This window comes from Streptopelia decaocto (assembly GCF_964273445.1).
Source record: "Streptopelia decaocto genome assembly, chromosome: 4".
NCBI classification, from domain to species: domain Eukaryota; kingdom Metazoa; phylum Chordata; class Aves; order Columbiformes; family Columbidae; genus Streptopelia; species Streptopelia decaocto.
The window spans coordinates 1,302,823-1,321,859 of NC_138658.1; the positions used below are offsets into that span (position 1 = coordinate 1,302,823).

Consider the following 19,037-nt stretch of genomic DNA (forward strand, 5'->3'; position numbering starts at 1 on the left):
GCGTTTGCTAAGCTGTGAGCCCTGTGAAGGGAGCGCAGGGTCCTGCCCGCGCACCAACCCGCTGTGCTCAGAGCGGGGACAAGGGACACGTGATTAATCATTCTGGCCCCGCTGGGTGGGAAAGAACCACAACTGGGTTCCGTTTCCCACACCTACAAGCTGAGCAAGTGTTTTAACACACCTCGTAACCCCTGCTCATTAGGCTACCGAAATGTTTGCCGTATCAGTGCGGAACCCCCAACCCTCGCCGCTGCCAAACTGCATTATTTGCATTGCACTGTTTGTATTGGAGCGCATGGCTGAGCCAGATGATCTCCTGCAGTCCCTTTCAACCTAAATTATCAGGTGAAAATCAGCTCAATTAGCAAGAGCTGCCTTAGACTATTACAGAAATGCATTGTGGCCAGTTACAGTGATTTTAAGCCAGAATTTGGGTTCAGCTGTGAAGAATATCCAGCCAAGCCCAGTCAGAGAGCTCCATTGCATCGCTCCATGAGAAGTCTCCAGGTCCACTGGAACACGGACGGTGCCCCCAGGGGCCGTGAACAGACCCTGCTCGTGGGGACGCCGTGACGGGTCCCACGCGTCCCAGCCCCGCATCCCCATCGCCCGGCGCTCTCCCCTCGGTCACAGCCCCATCTCCTGCCTCCTGCACCTGCAAGGGACAGACAAGGCTTGGGCTCAGCTCAAATCCCCAGGCACTGGCAGCCCAGACAGCTCAGCTGGAGAAACTGTTCTGCGCAAACCCCGAGGACACAGAACTGGTAAAACTGGAAACCCTGAAACCCTTTCTCATGGCCATTAGTTTTTCGCACACCAGCCCTGCCCGCTCCCAACATGGCGGCGCCGGGAGCGCACCCCGGCCCTGCCCGCTCCCAACGTGGCGGCGCCGGGAGCGCACCCCGGCCCTGCCCGCTCCCAACGTGGCGGCGCCGGGAGCGCACCCCGGCCCTGCCCGCTCCCAACGTGGCGGCGCCGGGAGCGCACCCCGACCCTGCCCGCTCCCAACGTGGCGGCGCCGGGAGCGCACCCCGACCCTGCCCGCTCCCAACATGGCGGCGCCGGGAGCGCACCCCGGCCCTGCCCGCTCCCAACGTGGCGGCGCCGGGAGCGCACCCCGGCCCTGCCCGCTCCCAACGTGGCGGCGCCGGGAGCGCACCCCGGCCCTGCCCGCTCCCAACGTGGCGGCGCCGGGAGCGCACCCCGACCCTGCCCGCTCCCAACATGGCGGCGCCAGGAGCACACCCCGGCCCTGCCCGCTCAGCCACGTGCCAGGGGGCGGTGCAGACCCGCCCCGGGGCAGCAGAGCGCATGCGCAACCCTCCTCCTTCTCCCCGTAGCTCCCCCATCCGCCGGGCCCAGCGCAAGATGTCGGCGCAGGGGGACTGCGAGTTCCTGGTGAAGCGCGCCCGCGAGCTGGTGCCGGGGGACCTGTGGGCGGCCAAGGCCTGGCTCATCACGGCGCGGAGCCTCTACCCCGCCGACTTCAACATCCAGGTAAGCGGCGCCGCCGCACCGCCGCTATTTAAGGGCGCGGCGCTCCCCCCAGACGGCCTTGCGGCGGGCGCTGCCTGACTGGCTGGTGCTTCGACCAATGGGGGTGGAGGGGCGGGGCCGGCGGTTGCCGCGGTGACGGGGACGCGGCGGTGCCTGCGATGGCGCCGTTCAGGGAGTCACCGAATGTCAGGGGTTGGAAGGACCTGGAAAGCTCATGCAGTGCAATCCCCCCTGGAGCAGGAACACCCAGATGAGGTTACACAGGAAGGTGTCCAGGCGGGTTGGAATGTCTGCACAGAAGGAGACTCCACAACCCCCTGGGCAGCCTGGGCCAGTGTTCTGATACCCTCACTGAGAAGAAGTTTCTTCTCAAATTTAAGTGGGACCTCCTGTGTCCCAGTTTGAACCCATTACCCCTTGTCCTGTCACTGGTTGTCACCGAGAAGAGCCGGGCTCCATCCTCCTGACACTCCCCCTTTCCATATTGATCCCCATGAATGAGTCCCCCCTCAGTGTCCTCTTGTCCAGCTCCAGAGCCCCAGCTCCCTCAGCCTTTCCTCACACGGGAGATGCTCCACTCCCTGCAGCATCTTGTGGCTGCGCTGGACTCTCTGCAGCAGTTCCCTGTCCTGCTGGAACCGAGGGGCCACAGCTGGACACAAGATTCCAGGTGTGGTCTCACGGTTTCCTGCGCTACCATGGCAGCACCAGCGGTGGGGCCCGGCCTGTGGTGCGGAGAAGCGCGGCTGTTCTGGCAGGGACCGCCCAGGACCCTGTTTGCTGTTGCAAAGAAATAGTCATTTCTAATAGGGATTTCACGTGATTCTCTTGCCTGTGGTTTTCATAATGCCGTGAGGTTTTGCGCTGCATTTGACCGGAAGCAAAACCCGGTCAAAGAACTCTCCGAGTTCTCACTAAGGTTCTTATTTGTCTAAAAATAAAGCCAGCATGTTAATATTAGATTACTTACATTATCATACAGAAGTTTACACATAATTTAATGTGTGATTAGGCACTAAGCTCTTAATTCCTACAGCAAACGTTGCAATCCTTTCCGTTGCCGTGATTCAGACTGCTGTGGCAAACCGGGGATGTTTTTTTAGCGTGGAAGGACCGATGTGGTTGATAAACGTTCTGTTCTCCCGTCCTGCAGTACGAGATGTACACGATCGAGAGGAATGCCGAGCGCACAGCGTCTGCGGGCCGGCTGCTCTACGACATGTAAGTCACGGAGCCGCGGCTCTACCGTCACGCCAGGTGCTTGTTCCCATAAACATCAGACTTGCCAAACACATAACGTGAGTGTTCTTGCAAGTCCGTGTGGATAAATTAAGCAGAAAAAGTCTTATTAATTAAAACTAAATAACGAAAAGGAGGGTTTATTTTCCATTTGCCCACTCACATTCTTTCACGGGGAGGTTTTGCCTGGGAAACAGATTTTGAGATCACTGTGCATTCCTCGCCTCAAACTTCATTACAGGTTTGTGAACTTCCCCGACCAACCTGCTGTGTGGAGGGAGATCAGCGTTATTACGGCGGCGTTAAGGAACGACTCGCAGGACAAGCAGACACAGTTTTTGAGAGGTGAGGCTTGCTCAGCGCAGCCTGTCGGCCTTCGGAAGGACAGAGGGACGTGAGCTGGTTCCCATTGCTTGGTCGCTGGTATGGGCAGACTGAGCCTGCCAGAACAAAAAGCACTTAGAAAAGAGGTTCCGTAGGGAATGTGTGGAATGGGACTTAGGAATCATCATGTCTGACTGCAGAGAACACTGAGTGATCGTAAAAATGGGCTGAATTTATACGTATGAAGTGAGGGTTATGAAAATTAAGTGAGCAGAAAGTCTTGGCAGGCACAGGCGGTTCTGAAAGCAGGATTTGCGCCTGCCAAACTACAATCTGCCCTTTGAAGATTCGCTTCAGAAGCTCTAAAGATGAGCAGCTCGTAACTCTGCACACAGGCTGTTCCGCTTACGGAAACATTTGCTTTTTCATGGGTTGTGTTTATTTTTTGGAGAGAGTATGTATAACTTACAGGGAGAATCTTTCCGTTTCTTTTCATTGTCTCACTGGAAGTTCAAGTTGAAAAGGTACCTTTTGATGATGAAGTATTAATTGCAGGAGTGGGATGTAAGTAAAACAATAACAAAAAATCTTGAAGAAGCATCTTAAAACATCGAATACTTAAGTATTTTCAGTATCCCATTCATCAGCACTCTTACTTGTTGAGCAAGCTCCGTGCACCCTGTTAAACACAGATCAATATTCATATGGTGTTCTCTGAAAGAAACAGCCAAAAAAGTGTAAGGCAATCTCCCTGCCCATGGCAAGTGGTATGGACCAGTCTGTAACCCTTTGGCAGTCGCCTTTCCAATTCAGACAGAGCGAGTCAAACGCTTTCTTCTTTTAAAGGCTTATTTGAAACCCTCCCCGGGCGAGTGCAGTGTGAAATGTTACTGAAGGCCACAGAGCAATGTTTTAACACCCTGGAAAGGGCAGAAATGCTCCTGCTGCTTCTGCGACGCTTCCCAGAGACTGTGGTGCAACACGGGGTAAGAGCAGACACACTCGAGTAACTGTTCAGGGTATCGTCATTCTGTTTCTTGAGATTTTGCCTACGTGTGTTTTACTTCCCCTGGTGAGGAGGTGGCTCCTTTTTGTTCTTGTTGAATTGCAGTTCGTTGTTCAGATTGCTGCACCTTGAGGGCACCACCAGGAAAGAACTGGGCAGCAAACAAACGGAAGCAAATAGAACTTTGTGTTGTGTTTTGTTTTGGAAAGGCAAACATTACTGTCTATGCTTTTTGAAAAGCAGAACTGCACAAAGTGTAGAGGAGTATGTGCAGATTGCTCCAGGGTTTTGTCTGCAGGCTCTCCCTGAGGGCAGGGCGCTCTGAGCTGGGACTGTAAGGAGCAGCGTGTTTGCACTGACTCACAGAACTGCTGCTGGAGCTCTTGCCGTAGAGTGAATCTCTGCTCCTGCGTCCCCGAGTGATTGTTTAACTCCACTGAATCGCAGATTAAAGAGGTTCCGAACAGCCTGGTCCAGGGTTTGATTTTCCCCTCTGCTTGCACAGGTGGGCCTTGGGGAGTCATTGTTAGAGGCTGAAAGTATCGAAGACCAAGAATCCCCAGTGAATTGCTTCAGAAAGTTATTTGGTAAGAAGATATTCACGTTCTTGGTTTATTATACAACTTTACAGTACGGCGGTAAGGTTCTGAGGTCAGTAAACTGCGTTCAGGATACTGTGATTAGAAAACTGCCTTGGTCAGAAGGGGCTCCGGCCACACGGGGCCAGGCCGAGCGCGTGGGACCAGCTGTGACCGCCCTCATTCGTGTGGGTTCGGGGTCATCCTCTGGCCACCAGCGATGGAGGCTTCATTTTGCTGATTGAGAAACCTTGCAGAGGACAAACCGAACGAAAAACCCACAAACCTAAAGGATTTCTTGGTTTGTTTTCTATTTTAGTTTGTGATGTTCTTCCTCTGATCATTAACAACCCTGATGTTCGTCTTCCTGCCAGCTTGTTATATAAATACCTGAATAAAGCAGCGGAATTTTATATTAACTATGTAACTAGATCTACGCAGACAGAAAGCCAATATCAAGGTAAGAATATTCTCACAAAATCAGCCTTTCCTAGATATATTTTAGTATTACTGAAGCGAGGCCCACAATGAAGAGTGCATTACTTTTCTGTAAAGTATCTGGTAGACAAAGATCAATAATAGTATTTGCTGTTTCTTAGTTCTTTTACATCAAAATACATCATGATGCTTCACCGTGTGTACTGAGAGGTAGGACAAAATGTCCCAGATGTCCTTACCCAGCCCGTCACCTCTCTGGGACGCGGGGGCAGCACCTCGCGCTCCCCGTTACCTTCTCAGAATGGGTACCCCGACAACTCAGATGTACATTTTCACACGTCCCCTCCTTGAAAATAAACCAGTTGCTTTGGGTTCCTTACGAAGAGAAGAACGTGCTTGCTCGCCCAGGTTCGCAGGACTCCTCCGATATCCTGTCTCCCAGCAAGCGCAGCTCTCAGAAATACGTGATAGACGGCCTGACCGAGAAATCCTCGCAGATCACAGACCCCTGGGAGAGGCTGTTCAAAATCCTGTCCGTGGTGGGCATGAGGTGCGAGTGGCAAATGGATAAGGGACGAAGGTGAGAAATCTGTACTTTTCTAGATGCTGCTTCTCAAGGAGAATTTGGCTTTTTAATTATTAAGGAGGTGGGTGGAAGGATGTAAACTTGCATTTCAATTCAGTGCAGTTTTTCTTTCAAGACCGTACAACTTCCTCAGCCAAAACATGAAGTTTTCCGTATTCTCTATGCGTTCTTCCCTTTCCTTTTGGAGTCCGTGTAACAAACTGAATTATTATTGTCTCTCTTCCTCAGAAGTTTCGGTGATATTTTGCATCGAATGAAAGACCTGTGCAGATACATCAGTAACTTTGATAGCGACGCACACGCTAAATATAAGAATCAAGTCGTGTATTCCACGATGTTGGTCTTCTTCAAAAACGCGTTCCAGTACGTCAGCAACATCCAGCCCTCGCTCTTCCAGGGTCAGTTTCCAGTGGTTAAGGCGTAATTAAGGCGTAGTTTGTAAATCAAACATGTAAAATATGAATGTTACCTGTGGCTTTTCCTGCTCCCTCCAGTCGGTGGGTTTGGGGTTAATCCGGTTCCTGGGAACACATGGGTTGCTTGTTCTGTGTTACAGCGCACGTTTCCAGGCCGAACCGCCACAGAGAGCGTGCACTGAGACGGCAGAGCACGGGCGCTGCGCTGCCGCGTTTCCGGCACCCTCCTCATCTCCCGACAGCGGGAGAAGATTGCCAAGGCATTTTTTACTCATTGCTGCTTTAGCGTTAGAGCCCAGCGGTATCCAGTGCCTTTCATGTCCTTCTGTCAGCAGGGCTTTTCCTCCTCCTCTCTGGAGGGCTCACTGTAGGTAAGATGGTACATAAAGATAAAAGCTGTCTGCTCCTTAATCCGGCAGCTCCGAGCTTTGATCCGTGACCGAATTCTTCTCATGCGCACGGACTTGCAAGAAACCTCTTGAGAGAAAGCTTTTCAATGCATTTCTGGTCAATAATTCCTCTCTGCCTTGCTGGAGACTTGAGAAATGAATGAGGCGATTCACACTCTTGTAACGGGAAGGCCGCCTGCAGCCTTGGCAGGAGTTGCTATTCGGGCTGATGCTTTTAGGGGTTTATTTATAACACTCTGTGCTAGAAATCAATTACAAACTCTGTAAGCTTGAATTCTAGAGCACGGTTTGGCAGAAAAAAGCAACGCTGCGCTTTCTGTGGCCGTGTAACTTGCAGTAATGGCAGAGAAAGTTTGCAGTCCAAGTAAAGGGTGAGGTTAGGCTTGGCTTTGGTTTAGGCCTGGAAGTTTTGGAATAAAGGCAACGTTAATTGCTCAGCATGCCAGGTTGGTTGTTTCTTGTAACGTTAACTTGTGTTAATGGAATCCTTACACGTCACTTTTGGGTAGATATGGGCTCCTGTAGGTCAGGAGGTGAGATGGATTCTCCTTGCACTCAGTTCTTTGCAATTACGAATGAGGCCTCAGTCTCACATCTTCTGCAAATATACAGAGAACAAATGCACATACTGAAAATACTCATCTGCACTATTGTCTAGTCTGGTAGAGATTTGAAAAAGGGAAAACGGATTAATAGATTTCCCCTTTCCATTTCTCTGTGTGAGCTTTGCACATCTATATACAGTTTGATTGTGGGAAACGAGAAATAATTTGGGGAAGGAAAACTTTCTCAGTAGCAGCCATGTACCGATGTTGCTTGAGATTAAGAAGAGTTGTTCCTATTATATATAATATCGAATGAAACTTAAGCACTGAAATCGGAAATGACACGTGCAGATCCCCCTGGACGCTCTGGGACAGCACTGGAAGCAGAATAGAATAAAGCAGAATAGGAGACAATATTTCAGTTGGGTGGGACATATAACTACCATCTAACCCAACAGCCCGAGCACACGCTAAAGCGATCTCCAATTCATTTCTCTTCAAATGCAGGTCCAAATGCGCCAAGCCAAGCCCCGCTGATTCTTCTGGAGGACGTGCCCAACGTCTACGGCGACACCGACATCGACCGCAACAAACACATCCACAAAAAGAGGAAACTTGCTGAAGGAAGAGAAAAAACAATGGTAACTTCTCCAGACTTTTTTGTTCATAACAAGAATGGCATTGGTACTGGAATTTAGACAGTAGTGACACAGATGTAATAGATGCATTTTAGAGCTATCCTGGAATAGCTGTTTATGGCCACAATTTGCAAACAGATTTTTTTTTGCTAAAACCAGCAAAAATCAAACGATTTTTGTAGCAATTGCTGTAGATGTGTATGTGCTGATGTGAATACTGCGACTGCAGAGCTGTTACAAACGGCAGCTAGAGCAGTCAGGTGTTCTACAGCCAGTCCTCCAAATGATTGGACTGTGAATACATCTGTTTCTTTAACAGTGGAAAACCACTACTTTACAGAATTTCTGTTGGTAGGAGTATGCACTGATACAATTTCCTGTGCATTATGCCACCGTACGCTTAAACTGAGGGATAAACTGTGAAATGTGTGTGTACTTTTCCAAGATAATGTGGCTGAAGCTCGGCGGTGGGCCCGAGTGTTTCACAATGAATTCGTTTGGGACACCGTTGATCACGCTACACCACTGAGCGTCCTGGTAGCAAACCAGATCATTCTAACATTAAAAGAAGCTCAATGAACAGTCACCTAAAGGCACTTAAACCAGGACCTTGGCGTCTCTAGTACAGAATAGTTTTCTTGCGTTCGGTGGAAGCTGCGTGACTTCAGACTCGTTTGAACTAAGTCTAACTGAAGAAGTGACTGTCTGTTTTGCACTGGCTTGTAAGCAGAGCTCGGATGACGAGGATCCCGCTGGGAAGGCGCGGAGCCGCCACATCACAGTGAACAAGGCAGACCTGGCCAACTCCATTGAGGTGCTGGAGAGTTTCAAGCTGGCCAGAGAGAGCTGGGAGCTGCTCTACTCCCTGGAGTCTCTCGACAAAGGTAACGCCGCTGCAGAGCCTCTGCACGGCACCGCTGCCCACAAAATCACTGTGCTGTTGGTAAAACACAACTCCGGTCACTGGGATCCTTAAAATGGAATTTACTGTGGGTCCTGACTGTTTTTATCTAGCCTTAGCGGTTATTGTTTCAACTCTGAATGTTTTCTTCCGGAACATTTATTCACTCTTCATGCACCTTTGGTTGTTCACTGGTCACTTCTCCTGGGAGCAGCTTTGACTGAGGGTTGTGCCGATAATCCTGGGTGAGGATGTGCTGCTAATGGCTGCTTTAGGTCAGGCTTAAGACGACATGGCTTTACCGCGTCTCTCCCTTTGTGATAATATCTGGTATGATAACCTTGAGAACGAAATTCTCTCCTACAAAGCAGGCAAATAATGCCACTTAACTGCTTTTACATTTGTTGGACACTATGAAGAGAAACATAATGAAAATATGCTAGTACAGGAAAAGATTATCCTACATTTGAAATATTTCACACTCTGCCTGTTTTGCGTTCTCATTTTTCAATTCAGCTATGTGGGTTTTTTTCGAGACAACTGATTTTTAACTCCAATCTGGGAAATACATCCTTTTCTCTTTTACGTTTTCTTCTCTGACCATTTGCGCAGAGTTCACCAGAATTTGCTTGTCGTGGAAGACAGACACCTGGCTTTGGCTGAGGATCTTTCTTACAGACATGATCATCTACCAGGTAAGAAAAATAGAGTAAAACCTGGTGCAAATGCCATGAAGAGCTGTTCTGATGAGCCAGCTGACCAATGACCCTTTGGGCTGGAATCACGACATTCCTACCCCAGGCGAGTACCCGACTCAGGAATTTCTCTCCTCGTAGCTGTTTGTTGAGTCCAGCTCGTTTTGGCATATGGAAAAGACACCCGTGGAGGCATTTTGACCAGTACATATATATAGCATTATGGAAGAAAAGTGCATTTGCTTCACCTGTCAGTACATTCTACTGGAACGCAATCAGAGAGAAGGATTTTAAAACAGCAGCAGATTTTTAATGTGTCTCAGTTAAAATGTATCACTCTTCTCAGTAATTAGGCTGATTGTCCGCTGCTATCTGCAGAACAAAGCTGCTGCTTTGGTAGTTTTCTTTTGGAGGGCTTTTATTTTTGCCTGTAACCGAACACGAGCTATTGCAAACTTTATTCGACTAAGGATTAACTCTGAGGAGTGTGATTAATTGTTTCAGTTAGAAGTGTGATTTGATAGACAGGCTTTTTAAAGCAGAATTGCGCTCGTCGCCCCGCACTGCTGTACACAGCACATCGCTGGAGTGTGTTCTGCTCAGTTAGCATTTTAAAGCCCTGTTACTTGGACACCCTCTGTTTGAAAGCTTTCTCTAAAGGATTTCTTCTCTCTATCCCCCAAGCCATTGTACGCAGAAGACCCTAATGCTGTCTGTTTCTATCTTATGTTTAAAGGGACAATACAAAAAGGCAATTAGCAGCCTGCATCACTTGGCAGCTCTTCAGGGCTCTCACTCTCCGCAGCAAATCACAGGACAAGGATCCCTAGAGAATCAGAGAGCGCTGATCCAGTTAGCAACGTGCCACTTCGCCCTCGGAGAGTATCGGGTGCGTACGGCGTTCCACGCGCGGCCCTTCATCATCCAGCCCTGCGCTTCCCGTTCGTCGTCTTCCTCGGCACGTTCTCGTTAGCCCACGGGCAGTTCTCGTTAGCCCACGGGCAGTTCTCGTTAGCCCATCGGCACGTTCTCATTAGCCCAACTCCCACGGGGCGTCCAGCTGGCAAACCGTGCTGCGCTCCGCCACCTCTCACTGGCCCTGAGCATCTCTCTGGTCTCGTCTGTTTGGTAGTTCTGACTTGGGAGGCGTAGTTATGATTTTCCACAGCTTCAAGCGTTTGAGTTGTCTGTCAATGTAACCTGAAATTTGAATTGCTTAACTTTACTAGGAGTTTTACGTCTTGAGAGGAGAATTCTTTGGGAGAGGCTCCATGCGGCACGGGCAAGAAAAGGTTTCTAGAAAAGAAACTTCTGTGATTGTCTTGCTAAAAATAATTAGTTATCAAGTGACAGTATAAGAGACTCCAGAACAATATTGTCAGGCCTGACCTCTGAACTTGCTTTACCTTTGCAATACAGATTTTGTGCATTTAATGTTCCAGAAGTGCCCGGTGGTTTGAGCCCGTGTGGGCACCACCACGGAAGGCTGAGTCTCTTAGGACCCGACATCATCCCAGCACTACGGACAAGTCTTTGTCCCTTCCAGTTACTACTTTTTGATTGGAAATGGGATTATATATCCCCACAGGCCTCTTATTGTCTCTAGGAAACAGCATTAAAAATTTATAGCATTCCTGTCATGCTGTCAAATTGCCATTTTCCTTTCTATTTTTACCATGGACAGAACGAGCTTTTAAACCTGTTCTAAGAATTCATTTGCAAACTTAATCCTCCAAAATCAAATAGTTTTTGATTCTAGTTGTATCCATTTTACGCTCTTGAAATGAAGGATGCCAAAACATATCTTTGCACCATTAAAATGACATTTGTAGGCTCTCCAGGATTGTTCAACGCCATTCCGTATCACAGCTCTGTCTCTGCTCCACCAGACTAAGTCACACATTAAGTCCACTGAAGTTCTAGCAGGGAATTTTGTGATAGTTCTTGTCTTTTGCTGTGTCTGAAATATTTAATCACTATTAATATATCTTAAGAACTTTAATTTAAACTTAGCATCATCATCTCTCTCGTCTTGGTACAGCAAACATGTGAAAAAGTGCTTGACCTCATGTGCTGTATTTTACTTCCGATACAAGAAGGAGGGAAAGTACAAGAGGAGCAACCTAAAGTCAAGTCTAAATTCAGGAAAGGTATGGAGCTTTTACTACCCTAAACTCAGTGTCAGCATCATTTGAGCTGGTGCATTTCGCTTGAGTGGATCATTATTTTCTTTTCGTATTATGAAAAAGGAGGAAGTTGTCCTCTGGTTACTGCGAGTGGTTTTCCTGCGGGTACCTGGTACTGTCTGGTGGTGACAAAGTCCTACCACAGCAAAAGAGAAACGAAGAAAAGCTTTTGAAACATGTAACTTCATGTTTTGAGTCATTTATAATTTATCTCCAAAGTTTCCCCCCTCTACTTGAAATTAGGCGACTGTAGATGCGTTTTTCTCCATTCTAATGCATTTCAAGCTTAGCGGAGCATGAGGCAGCTGAAGAAGCGCCTGATGAAGTGTTTTGTCGCAGGGTCTGACCTGAAGCTCTGGCCGTGCACCAGCAGAGCCATCATGCCGTACTGCCTGCACCTCCTCCTGGCCTGTTTCAAGGTGAGCTCTGCTCAAGGCTTCGCCTTCTCTTGTGCTCTCAGGCCCGGCTTATGTCGCCGACTCCTGAAACTGGCTGGGCCTAAGGGCTTCTCGCCCACCTGCGCTTGTGGAGGGGCTTTCTTCTGAGGGGGAGGGAGTGTTAATGGAGGAGGGTTTGTTCTCTCTTTTTTCTCTTCTGTTTGTTTTGGTTTTGGGCAGAGGAGATAGTTTAATGTCCAAATATTTTGGTCTGTATTCGGACTTCCCTTATAGGCGAGTGCAGAATATGGTATTTTGGCTGGACATTTCCAGCGGGTTTTAAATGTATATATTAGGGCAGGATGAAATACGCTCCTAAAGAACTTTGCCCAGACGTAGGTGAGATCGATCCCACGTATTTACAAAAGCACCACGTCCTTCCCGCTTGTCTCGCTGTCCTTTTCCCCGAAGCTGCGGGCGTTCACGGACAGCAGGGACGACATGGCGCTGGGCCACGTGGTGGTTCTGCTGCAGCACGAGTGGCCGCGCGGGGAGAACCTGTTCCTGAAAGCCATCAACAAAATCTGCCAGCAAGGAAACTTCCAGTACGAGAACTTCTTCAACTACGTCACGAGTATCCTTTCTCTAACCAAGAACCTCTTGTACACCCCACGCTGTCTGCGGGGGCATTGAAAACCCTGTTCGATACTTTCAGTGGCAGTTCTTCTCCACAAATCACACTGGTTTTATTTCCATAGCACGCGAGCCTCTTGTGATAGGTAAGATTTTGGGGTTAAGATAATGAGCTGTGTCAAAGTCCGTGCAAAGCGTGTCTGATTGCTGCGGTCTGACAGCTGCCATCTGCTTTGCTCGGCGCACACACACACGGACAGTTTGATGTTCAAGCCATGGGCCCCAGGAGGCAGGTGCACAAGTGGAAAAACCCCAGTGTTAGAGCGAAAAAAGAAAGAAAGAAAGAAAAGGTAAATAAGGGACCACAATAAACTGTGTGTGCCACCATAGGGGTGTCCTGTCCCAGCCTCACGCTGCTTTCATGCCATGCAAGGCAGGAGAAGAAAGGAAAACAAGCAGGGAATTTGTGTGGAGCGATGAGCTTGCTTTACCTCTGTCCAACTGTCCAGAGAAAGAGAGAAATAAAGCAAATGAATTGATTGAAGTGTGCATTTTGCACTTCAGAAAAGCCATTTCCCACGAGTTTGTGCAGGATGAGGAACACACAGTGTGCTGATGTTCATGGCTGAGGAAGGAGATGTTTCAAGAGCCGCTGGCTTGGAGCGTCCTTTCAGCAGGGATGGCACGGATAAGGAATGTTCGCTCTCACTTTTTCCCTACTCAAGTCTTTAACGTTTTCTTCAGATATTGACATGTTGGAGGAGTTTGCTTACTTAAGAACACAGGAAGGAGGGAAGATTCATCTGGAATTGCTGCCAAATCAAGCAATGTTGATCAAGTAAGGATAAAAAAGCATTTACTGTTTTCTTTGAAAGAAGAAAAGGGGTGTTCTAGTTGTCTTTGCTTTCGTGAAATCTTCTGGAGTGTGGGTTTGACATATCTTTGAGTTTAAATGGAAGGAGTTGGCTGAGGAGTTCAAATAAGGCCAGGAGGTTCTTTTTCTGACTCTCCTGCTGAACTGTAAATTTCATTTTGGGGGTTCATCAACTTTCAGCTTTGAGTTGTACAGACCTTTGTTGCATTTGCTTTAGGACGATTCATATGAAAGTGAAAACAGTTTTGCTTTTTCAAGCAGACGCACTTTGCAAGAATTCTTGAAATAATGAGGCACAAGTACAAAGTGGTCTTGAATGATTTTGCTGAACAGTAATGTTGAACAGAAAACACTATTTGTTGTAAACAAAGCTATGAAAGACCACAAAGGATGAAAAACCTGGGAACAAAACATTGATTAAACTGCACTCCAGGTAAACTCTAACAGCAGCTCATCTCTTGCTACCCACTGAACAAGCTTATTCTGCTTAGCTCAGTACGAGATGCTGAAGGAAATTAATAATATGGATTAACTTCCTAAGTGTTCTTAGTTTGGAGTCAAGGCTGAACAAGTATCTGCTGCAGGGCTTAGTGGCACAATGTTTGGAATATCCTGGTGGTGGTTTATTAGAACCTGTGGTATTTTAGTTCATAAGACAACAGAACTGCTGAAGTTTGTGGGAATTCCAGTTCGGGGCAGTGTGTTCTGGTTCTTCACTTCCTAACTAGAAATGGGGGGATTTTTTTAAAAACCGGGAGCCTAACATCAGAGAACTAGATCCAAATCTGGACTAGTCAATAGATGTTCCAGAGTCCTGGTAACCAACGCTAAAATGGGATAGTAGGTGTAATTAAAGAAGAAATACAGGTGCTTAATTATGTGACCGAGCTTTATCTTTCAAGCTGTAGCTTTTCCAAGTCTTGCCCTTGCTCTGTGTCACTGCTCGTAACCCGCTGGTGAGCACAGGAACCGGGGAGCGCTGCGCCACGGTGACGTGCAGTAACGAGCTTTGTCAGCGAGAGGCCCCCGCGCTGAAGACCACGCTCGGTAACTTCTCGGCTGCCGTCTCCAGTTGGTTGTAATAGTTCAGCGCCATCTCCCTGCCTCCCGGCTTTATTTTCATTGGCGTGGGAGCAGTTACTGACTCTTCTGACCCCACCAGTCAGGAAGTGGGTGGTGAGCAGCGTTTCTAGGAAGATAAAAATGTCTCTCACCCACCCGTGTGGACCTGGGCAGCATCCCTGCCTCCCCTGGGCTTTTAGAGAAGCCCTGTTTCTTGTTTCCCCTTACAGTAAATGGCTGGTAGGCTCTACATCTGCAGACTGCTTGTCAGCTTTCAAAATTCTCACCAGTTCTGGTATGTTTTTTTTTTATAAAGAGAGCTTTTTGTTTCATGACTTCCAGGACATTTTCTCCTCACGTGGATTCCACATTCTTCTTCCAGCACTTTTCCTCAGTACCTTATACTTTATAGGAAATTATATACCCATTTTCCTGAACCCAGGAAAGCAAACTGCAGTGTGGTTTTCCGAAGCTGAAGGAAGATATTGGTAGCCTACAGACTTATGATCGGGTCCTGCAGAATACAGATCCTCACTTTCCCTTTGCTTGTGTCCATTGTGGGAAGATGGGGGCCCGTGGTTCGGGTTCAGCTGGTGATACAGCCAGCTCGTTCTGTTGGCAGTGTTGAGAATTCTGCCATGAGCTCTAAGTTCAGCCCTCAAGTGCTTTTGAGCTCGGTTTTAGGCAAGCCCGGCTTCACAGTTTTCCTGATGTCAGTGGCAGTAGCGGCAGTGTTAGCCAGCAGCCTTACAGAGGAACAGAACAATATGCAAGAAATGGCTGATTCATGTATGCTCCTGGTTTTTATTAATCTTAGTCTGATTAGTCAGATGTTAGTCTAATTAGTCTGATCTTAGTGTACCAAACTCTGTGTAAACTCTATGAAAGGTGTTGAGTGTTCTGCCTCTACTCACATTCCCGTCTCATCTCTCCTTGGGGCCAGAGGAGGAGAATCTGGGATTGAAGTGGAACTAAGTATCTCAGAAGTGTCATTTTTAGTCTGGGTATGTTTAGTTCTGGCCGCAGACCTTGCAAACAGTAATGAAAACGCAGTTGTGCAGAATCCCCTTTGCAAACATGTGTCAGCCTGGGGGCAGTAACATGGTGCTGTTCCCTTGTATTTCCTGTTCCCGTGTCCATTTTTGCAAGTACTGGACTCATTCGTGCCAAGAACTCTTGAGAAATTACCTCATTTGATTGAATAATTCTTGTGAATATTTTATTTCAGGTTAGATTGAATAATTCCTGTGAATATTTAATTTCAGGTTATTGTAGAGTGTTTCTGTACTACTAAAATACCCCTTCTTTATTTGACTTCTATAAGCATAGCTCACCATCCGTATTCATTAATAAATTAGAGATATTAACCAAAACGCCCGCCTGGTAGGCACCTGACACAGCATTATAGGAATATAAACGCGAGTCTTGCTTCTCTGCTCCCTTCTGAGCACCCACAGGGGTGAACGAAGCACTTGGTGCTTGGGTGCCTCCTAAGATGTGGGTGACATTTTGACACTAGGCTTCTCTAGACCAAATTTCTCGTTTCTCCTTAGGTGGGGCATTGGATTTGACGTAGGCTGGAGATGTGAGGTTGTCAGCCCGTATTATAGGCAGCACACAGAGATACGGATTTAATTTCACCATTTTTTGGCTAAAGCACCTTTTGGCAGCTAATTCATGTGGCCCTGGACGTTACCTCAAACGGGAGGCTGTTCTGAGGGAGCGTTTGTGCTCTGACATTGCACCGTCCCCTAGCAGCCGTTTTTGTGTGCGGTTTGAGTTGGAGAAGGTGACAAAGGCCACCTGTGAGCTAAAGAAAAGCTACTTGTGCAACCTGCAACATCCACCGACCTGGCCGCTACCCGCTGTGCATGCACGTGGCTTGGGCTCCGCAGCACATCCCGTAGCTCCACGCGGTGGGCTCTCCCGCTGCCCTTTGTCCTGGCGTAACCGTCCAAAAATAACTCTATCTATATATATATATTTATATTTAGACCACAGTGGCAGAACAGCCTTGCAATGAACTCTGGGGATATTTGCATGTTTGACGCTGTAAGGTCCTTCGGCTGCTCACGTTGCTCCGTGGTCTCATCCTCGTCCTTCCTCGCTCCTGTATCTGGAGTTGTTCTGCACTGGGGTGGGTGGCGTGTGGGTGTTTGAATGCTGCTGTTTGCTGTTTTTTAAAGGACTTCTAGCCCTCCCCTGGGGTTGCTGCAGCAGGAATTCATACCTGTGCTACAGCCCAGCATACAGACTGCTGACAGGTACCGAGTGGAAAACCCGCTCATGGTGTGCTGTGTTTTGTCAACATGTTTTACTGCCCATGGTTTTCAGCAATTTGTTACTCGGTATTTTTCTTTTTCTTTTTCTTTTGTTTTTTTCTCCATTTGTGCCCACATTGCCTGGCAAGCCATGTTGTTCTATTATAACATTTCTTTTTCTTTTTCCCATAAGTTGCCAGTATCCGTTTCCTTTCAATTTTAATAAACACTGTTGAATTTAAACAAAAACATAGAAATCCCCCCAAAATGGCATCGATGTCCAATCACATATTAGCAAGCATATAACCCCCTTTTTTCCCAAGCCCATTTGTAACTACTTTTTTCCCTTTCGGTTGTTCTGAATTGTGGTTTCAGATTTAATGCCACACATCATCAGAAGTGCTGCTGGCTCGCTCCGCAGCTCTAGGTTGCGTATTCTCCTTTGGGGTTTAACCGACCATAGCACTCAGCTGCCAGTGATGTTTAAAACAGTGAAGATGGAAAAAAGGGCATATCCCATAAACTCGGAATATTCTGGAGTATTTTCTGTGCTGTTTTCACGCAGCCGTCAGTGAATGGCCCAGCAGCCCAGGCTGGTGCTCAGCAGCCCCTCTGCCCTGCCCAGAGCTCACAGAGGTCTCGCTGGTGGGCAGAGGGAGCGATGGGGACAGATCTCCACTCTGAGAAGTCTCTTCTCAAATGCTGGACTTGCTGCTGTGAGTGGAAGGTGGGGTGGTATTGCTGATGAGCCTAATTCCTGGACTTGGCCCTTTTTCGTTTCCAGCATCTCTGGATTGGCACAGATGCCTTCGCCCTTTATTGTTTTTAATTTCCTTTCTTTCAGTGTATTTGCTGGAGTCGGTCCAGCTCTTCCCTTCTGAACTGTGACTCAGGACTTGTCTCAACATAAGCATTTAGACTTTTCTCTCTAATTTATGCTGCTCCCGTAGCAGCGCTAGGGCTTTCACTTCAGGGTGTATCTTTTGCCTCCAAGCAGGGCTTGCAGGTAGACGTTACAAAGTCTTGGTCTAGTGCCTCCAGTTCTGGTTCTGGACCAGTACAAGTAAAGCGTAGAGCTCTGGTGCTGCAGAACACTGTTTTAGGAACAAGACTTCAGGTATTGAGTGCTGCTGGCCAGCGTGAGGACAAAGACCTGTTCAGAAGAATGGCCTTTAACAGGGCCAGGCTTTTTCCCAGCCAGCATCGCTTTAGCTTGTTCTGTTTAAAAACAAGCCCTCAGATCCTGAACTTGTGCTCAGAATAAACGTAATCCCTGCCAGGTGTCCAGTGTCGCCACAGGAGACGCAAGAGGCTTCTGCTGGTGCACCCTCACAGCCTGGTTGATTCTGGGCTTTGTGCTGGCCTGGGAAGTGTCCGCTTGCCTTTCCTTAATCCAAGAGCGCCCGGTGCCGCAGGATTCTCTAGCAGGGCTTTCAGCTCCTTCCTGCCCTCTCCCCTGGTCCAAGGTGCCTCTGCTCTGGGCAGCACTCGTCTGCCTCCTTCCTCCCGAGGAAGCAGCTTTGTGGGTTTGCTCTTCTTTCAGCCCCAACCATTTGCAGAAGTGATCACAAGGGGGAAGTGGTTTGGGCAGCAAGAAATAAAGAATTCTTTTCCCCAAGCAAGGAGAACTGCACATGCTGGGTTACGAGAACAGATTTTCCTGTTAGCCAGAGCAGCAACATTTTTCTCCAATCCCCAACAGTCATAATCAAAGCAGTGAGAGCACAGACCTTTAGGAACTTCTGTCAAAAGACTTATAAACTACCTGATCTTTAAAAATGAGCATAGCACTGGCTATTTGTCTCTCCTTATATGAACGTGGGTATGGACAGTAGATAGATAAGATAGTGCCATACAGCACCTTTTGAATTACTGCAGTGCACCAAATAACCCTAATGTGATTTTTGTCTGTTTCTTTCCTTCCCGGTTGAAGGCATCACACAGTTACCCGGGGCATCACTAAAGGAGTCAAGGAAGATTTCCGCCTGGCCATGGAGCGCCAGGTCTCGCGCTGCGGGGAGAACCTCATGGTGGTCTTGCACAGGTTCTGCGTGAACGAGAAAATCCTGCTGCTGCAGACTCTGGCGTGAACGGGCTGGCCCGAGATGCAGCGTGTCTTACGGAGAGAGGGGAAGGTTCTCCGTTGTACCAACAGCCTTTGGCAGGGAAAAAATCACTTTCCAGAGAGTGAAAGAAGTTCCCTGGGAGTTACAGGTTCTGCTGTCCACAAACACTACTCAGTGTTTGTTCACCGCTTAGTTTTCTTACATGGGTAGATCAAACTTTATAAATAAAACTTTGTTTAAGAAGTATTCTGTAATGTCTTTTTTTTCCCCATAGCAGTATACTAAGGCATGCATCTTCATTCCTT

The 19,037-nt window shown here is 48.0% G+C and overlaps 1 protein-coding gene across 4 annotated transcripts; it reads left to right on the plus strand.

The window, feature by feature from the left end:
* Positions 1 to 1,314: 1,314 nt before the first annotated feature.
* Positions 1,315 to 18,978, plus strand: INTS10 (integrator complex subunit 10). 4 transcript variants are annotated; one of them, XM_082050638.1, is made up of 18 exons: positions 1,315 to 1,497; positions 2,651 to 2,718; positions 2,978 to 3,081; positions 3,907 to 4,046; positions 4,572 to 4,653; positions 4,964 to 5,104; positions 5,491 to 5,662; positions 5,897 to 6,066; positions 7,547 to 7,680; positions 8,405 to 8,561; positions 9,191 to 9,273; positions 10,010 to 10,162; positions 11,315 to 11,423; positions 11,799 to 11,878; positions 12,308 to 12,470; positions 13,214 to 13,307; positions 16,592 to 16,669; positions 18,600 to 18,978. In XM_082050638.1, exons 1-18 carry the CDS (start codon positions 1,369 to 1,371, stop codon positions 18,754 to 18,756), a joined length of 2,214 nt encoding a protein of 737 aa, XP_081906764.1. In that variant the 5' UTR covers positions 1,315 to 1,368; the 3' UTR covers positions 18,757 to 18,978. The 4 variants fall into 4 exon arrangements, with proteins under 4 accessions (XP_081906764.1, XP_081906765.1, XP_081906762.1 ...); XM_082050639.1 differs by having other exon boundaries at positions 8,408 to 8,561; XM_082050636.1 differs by lacking the exon at positions 16,592 to 16,669 and having other exon boundaries at positions 1,316 to 1,497.
* Positions 18,979 to 19,037: the final 59 nt, after the last annotated feature.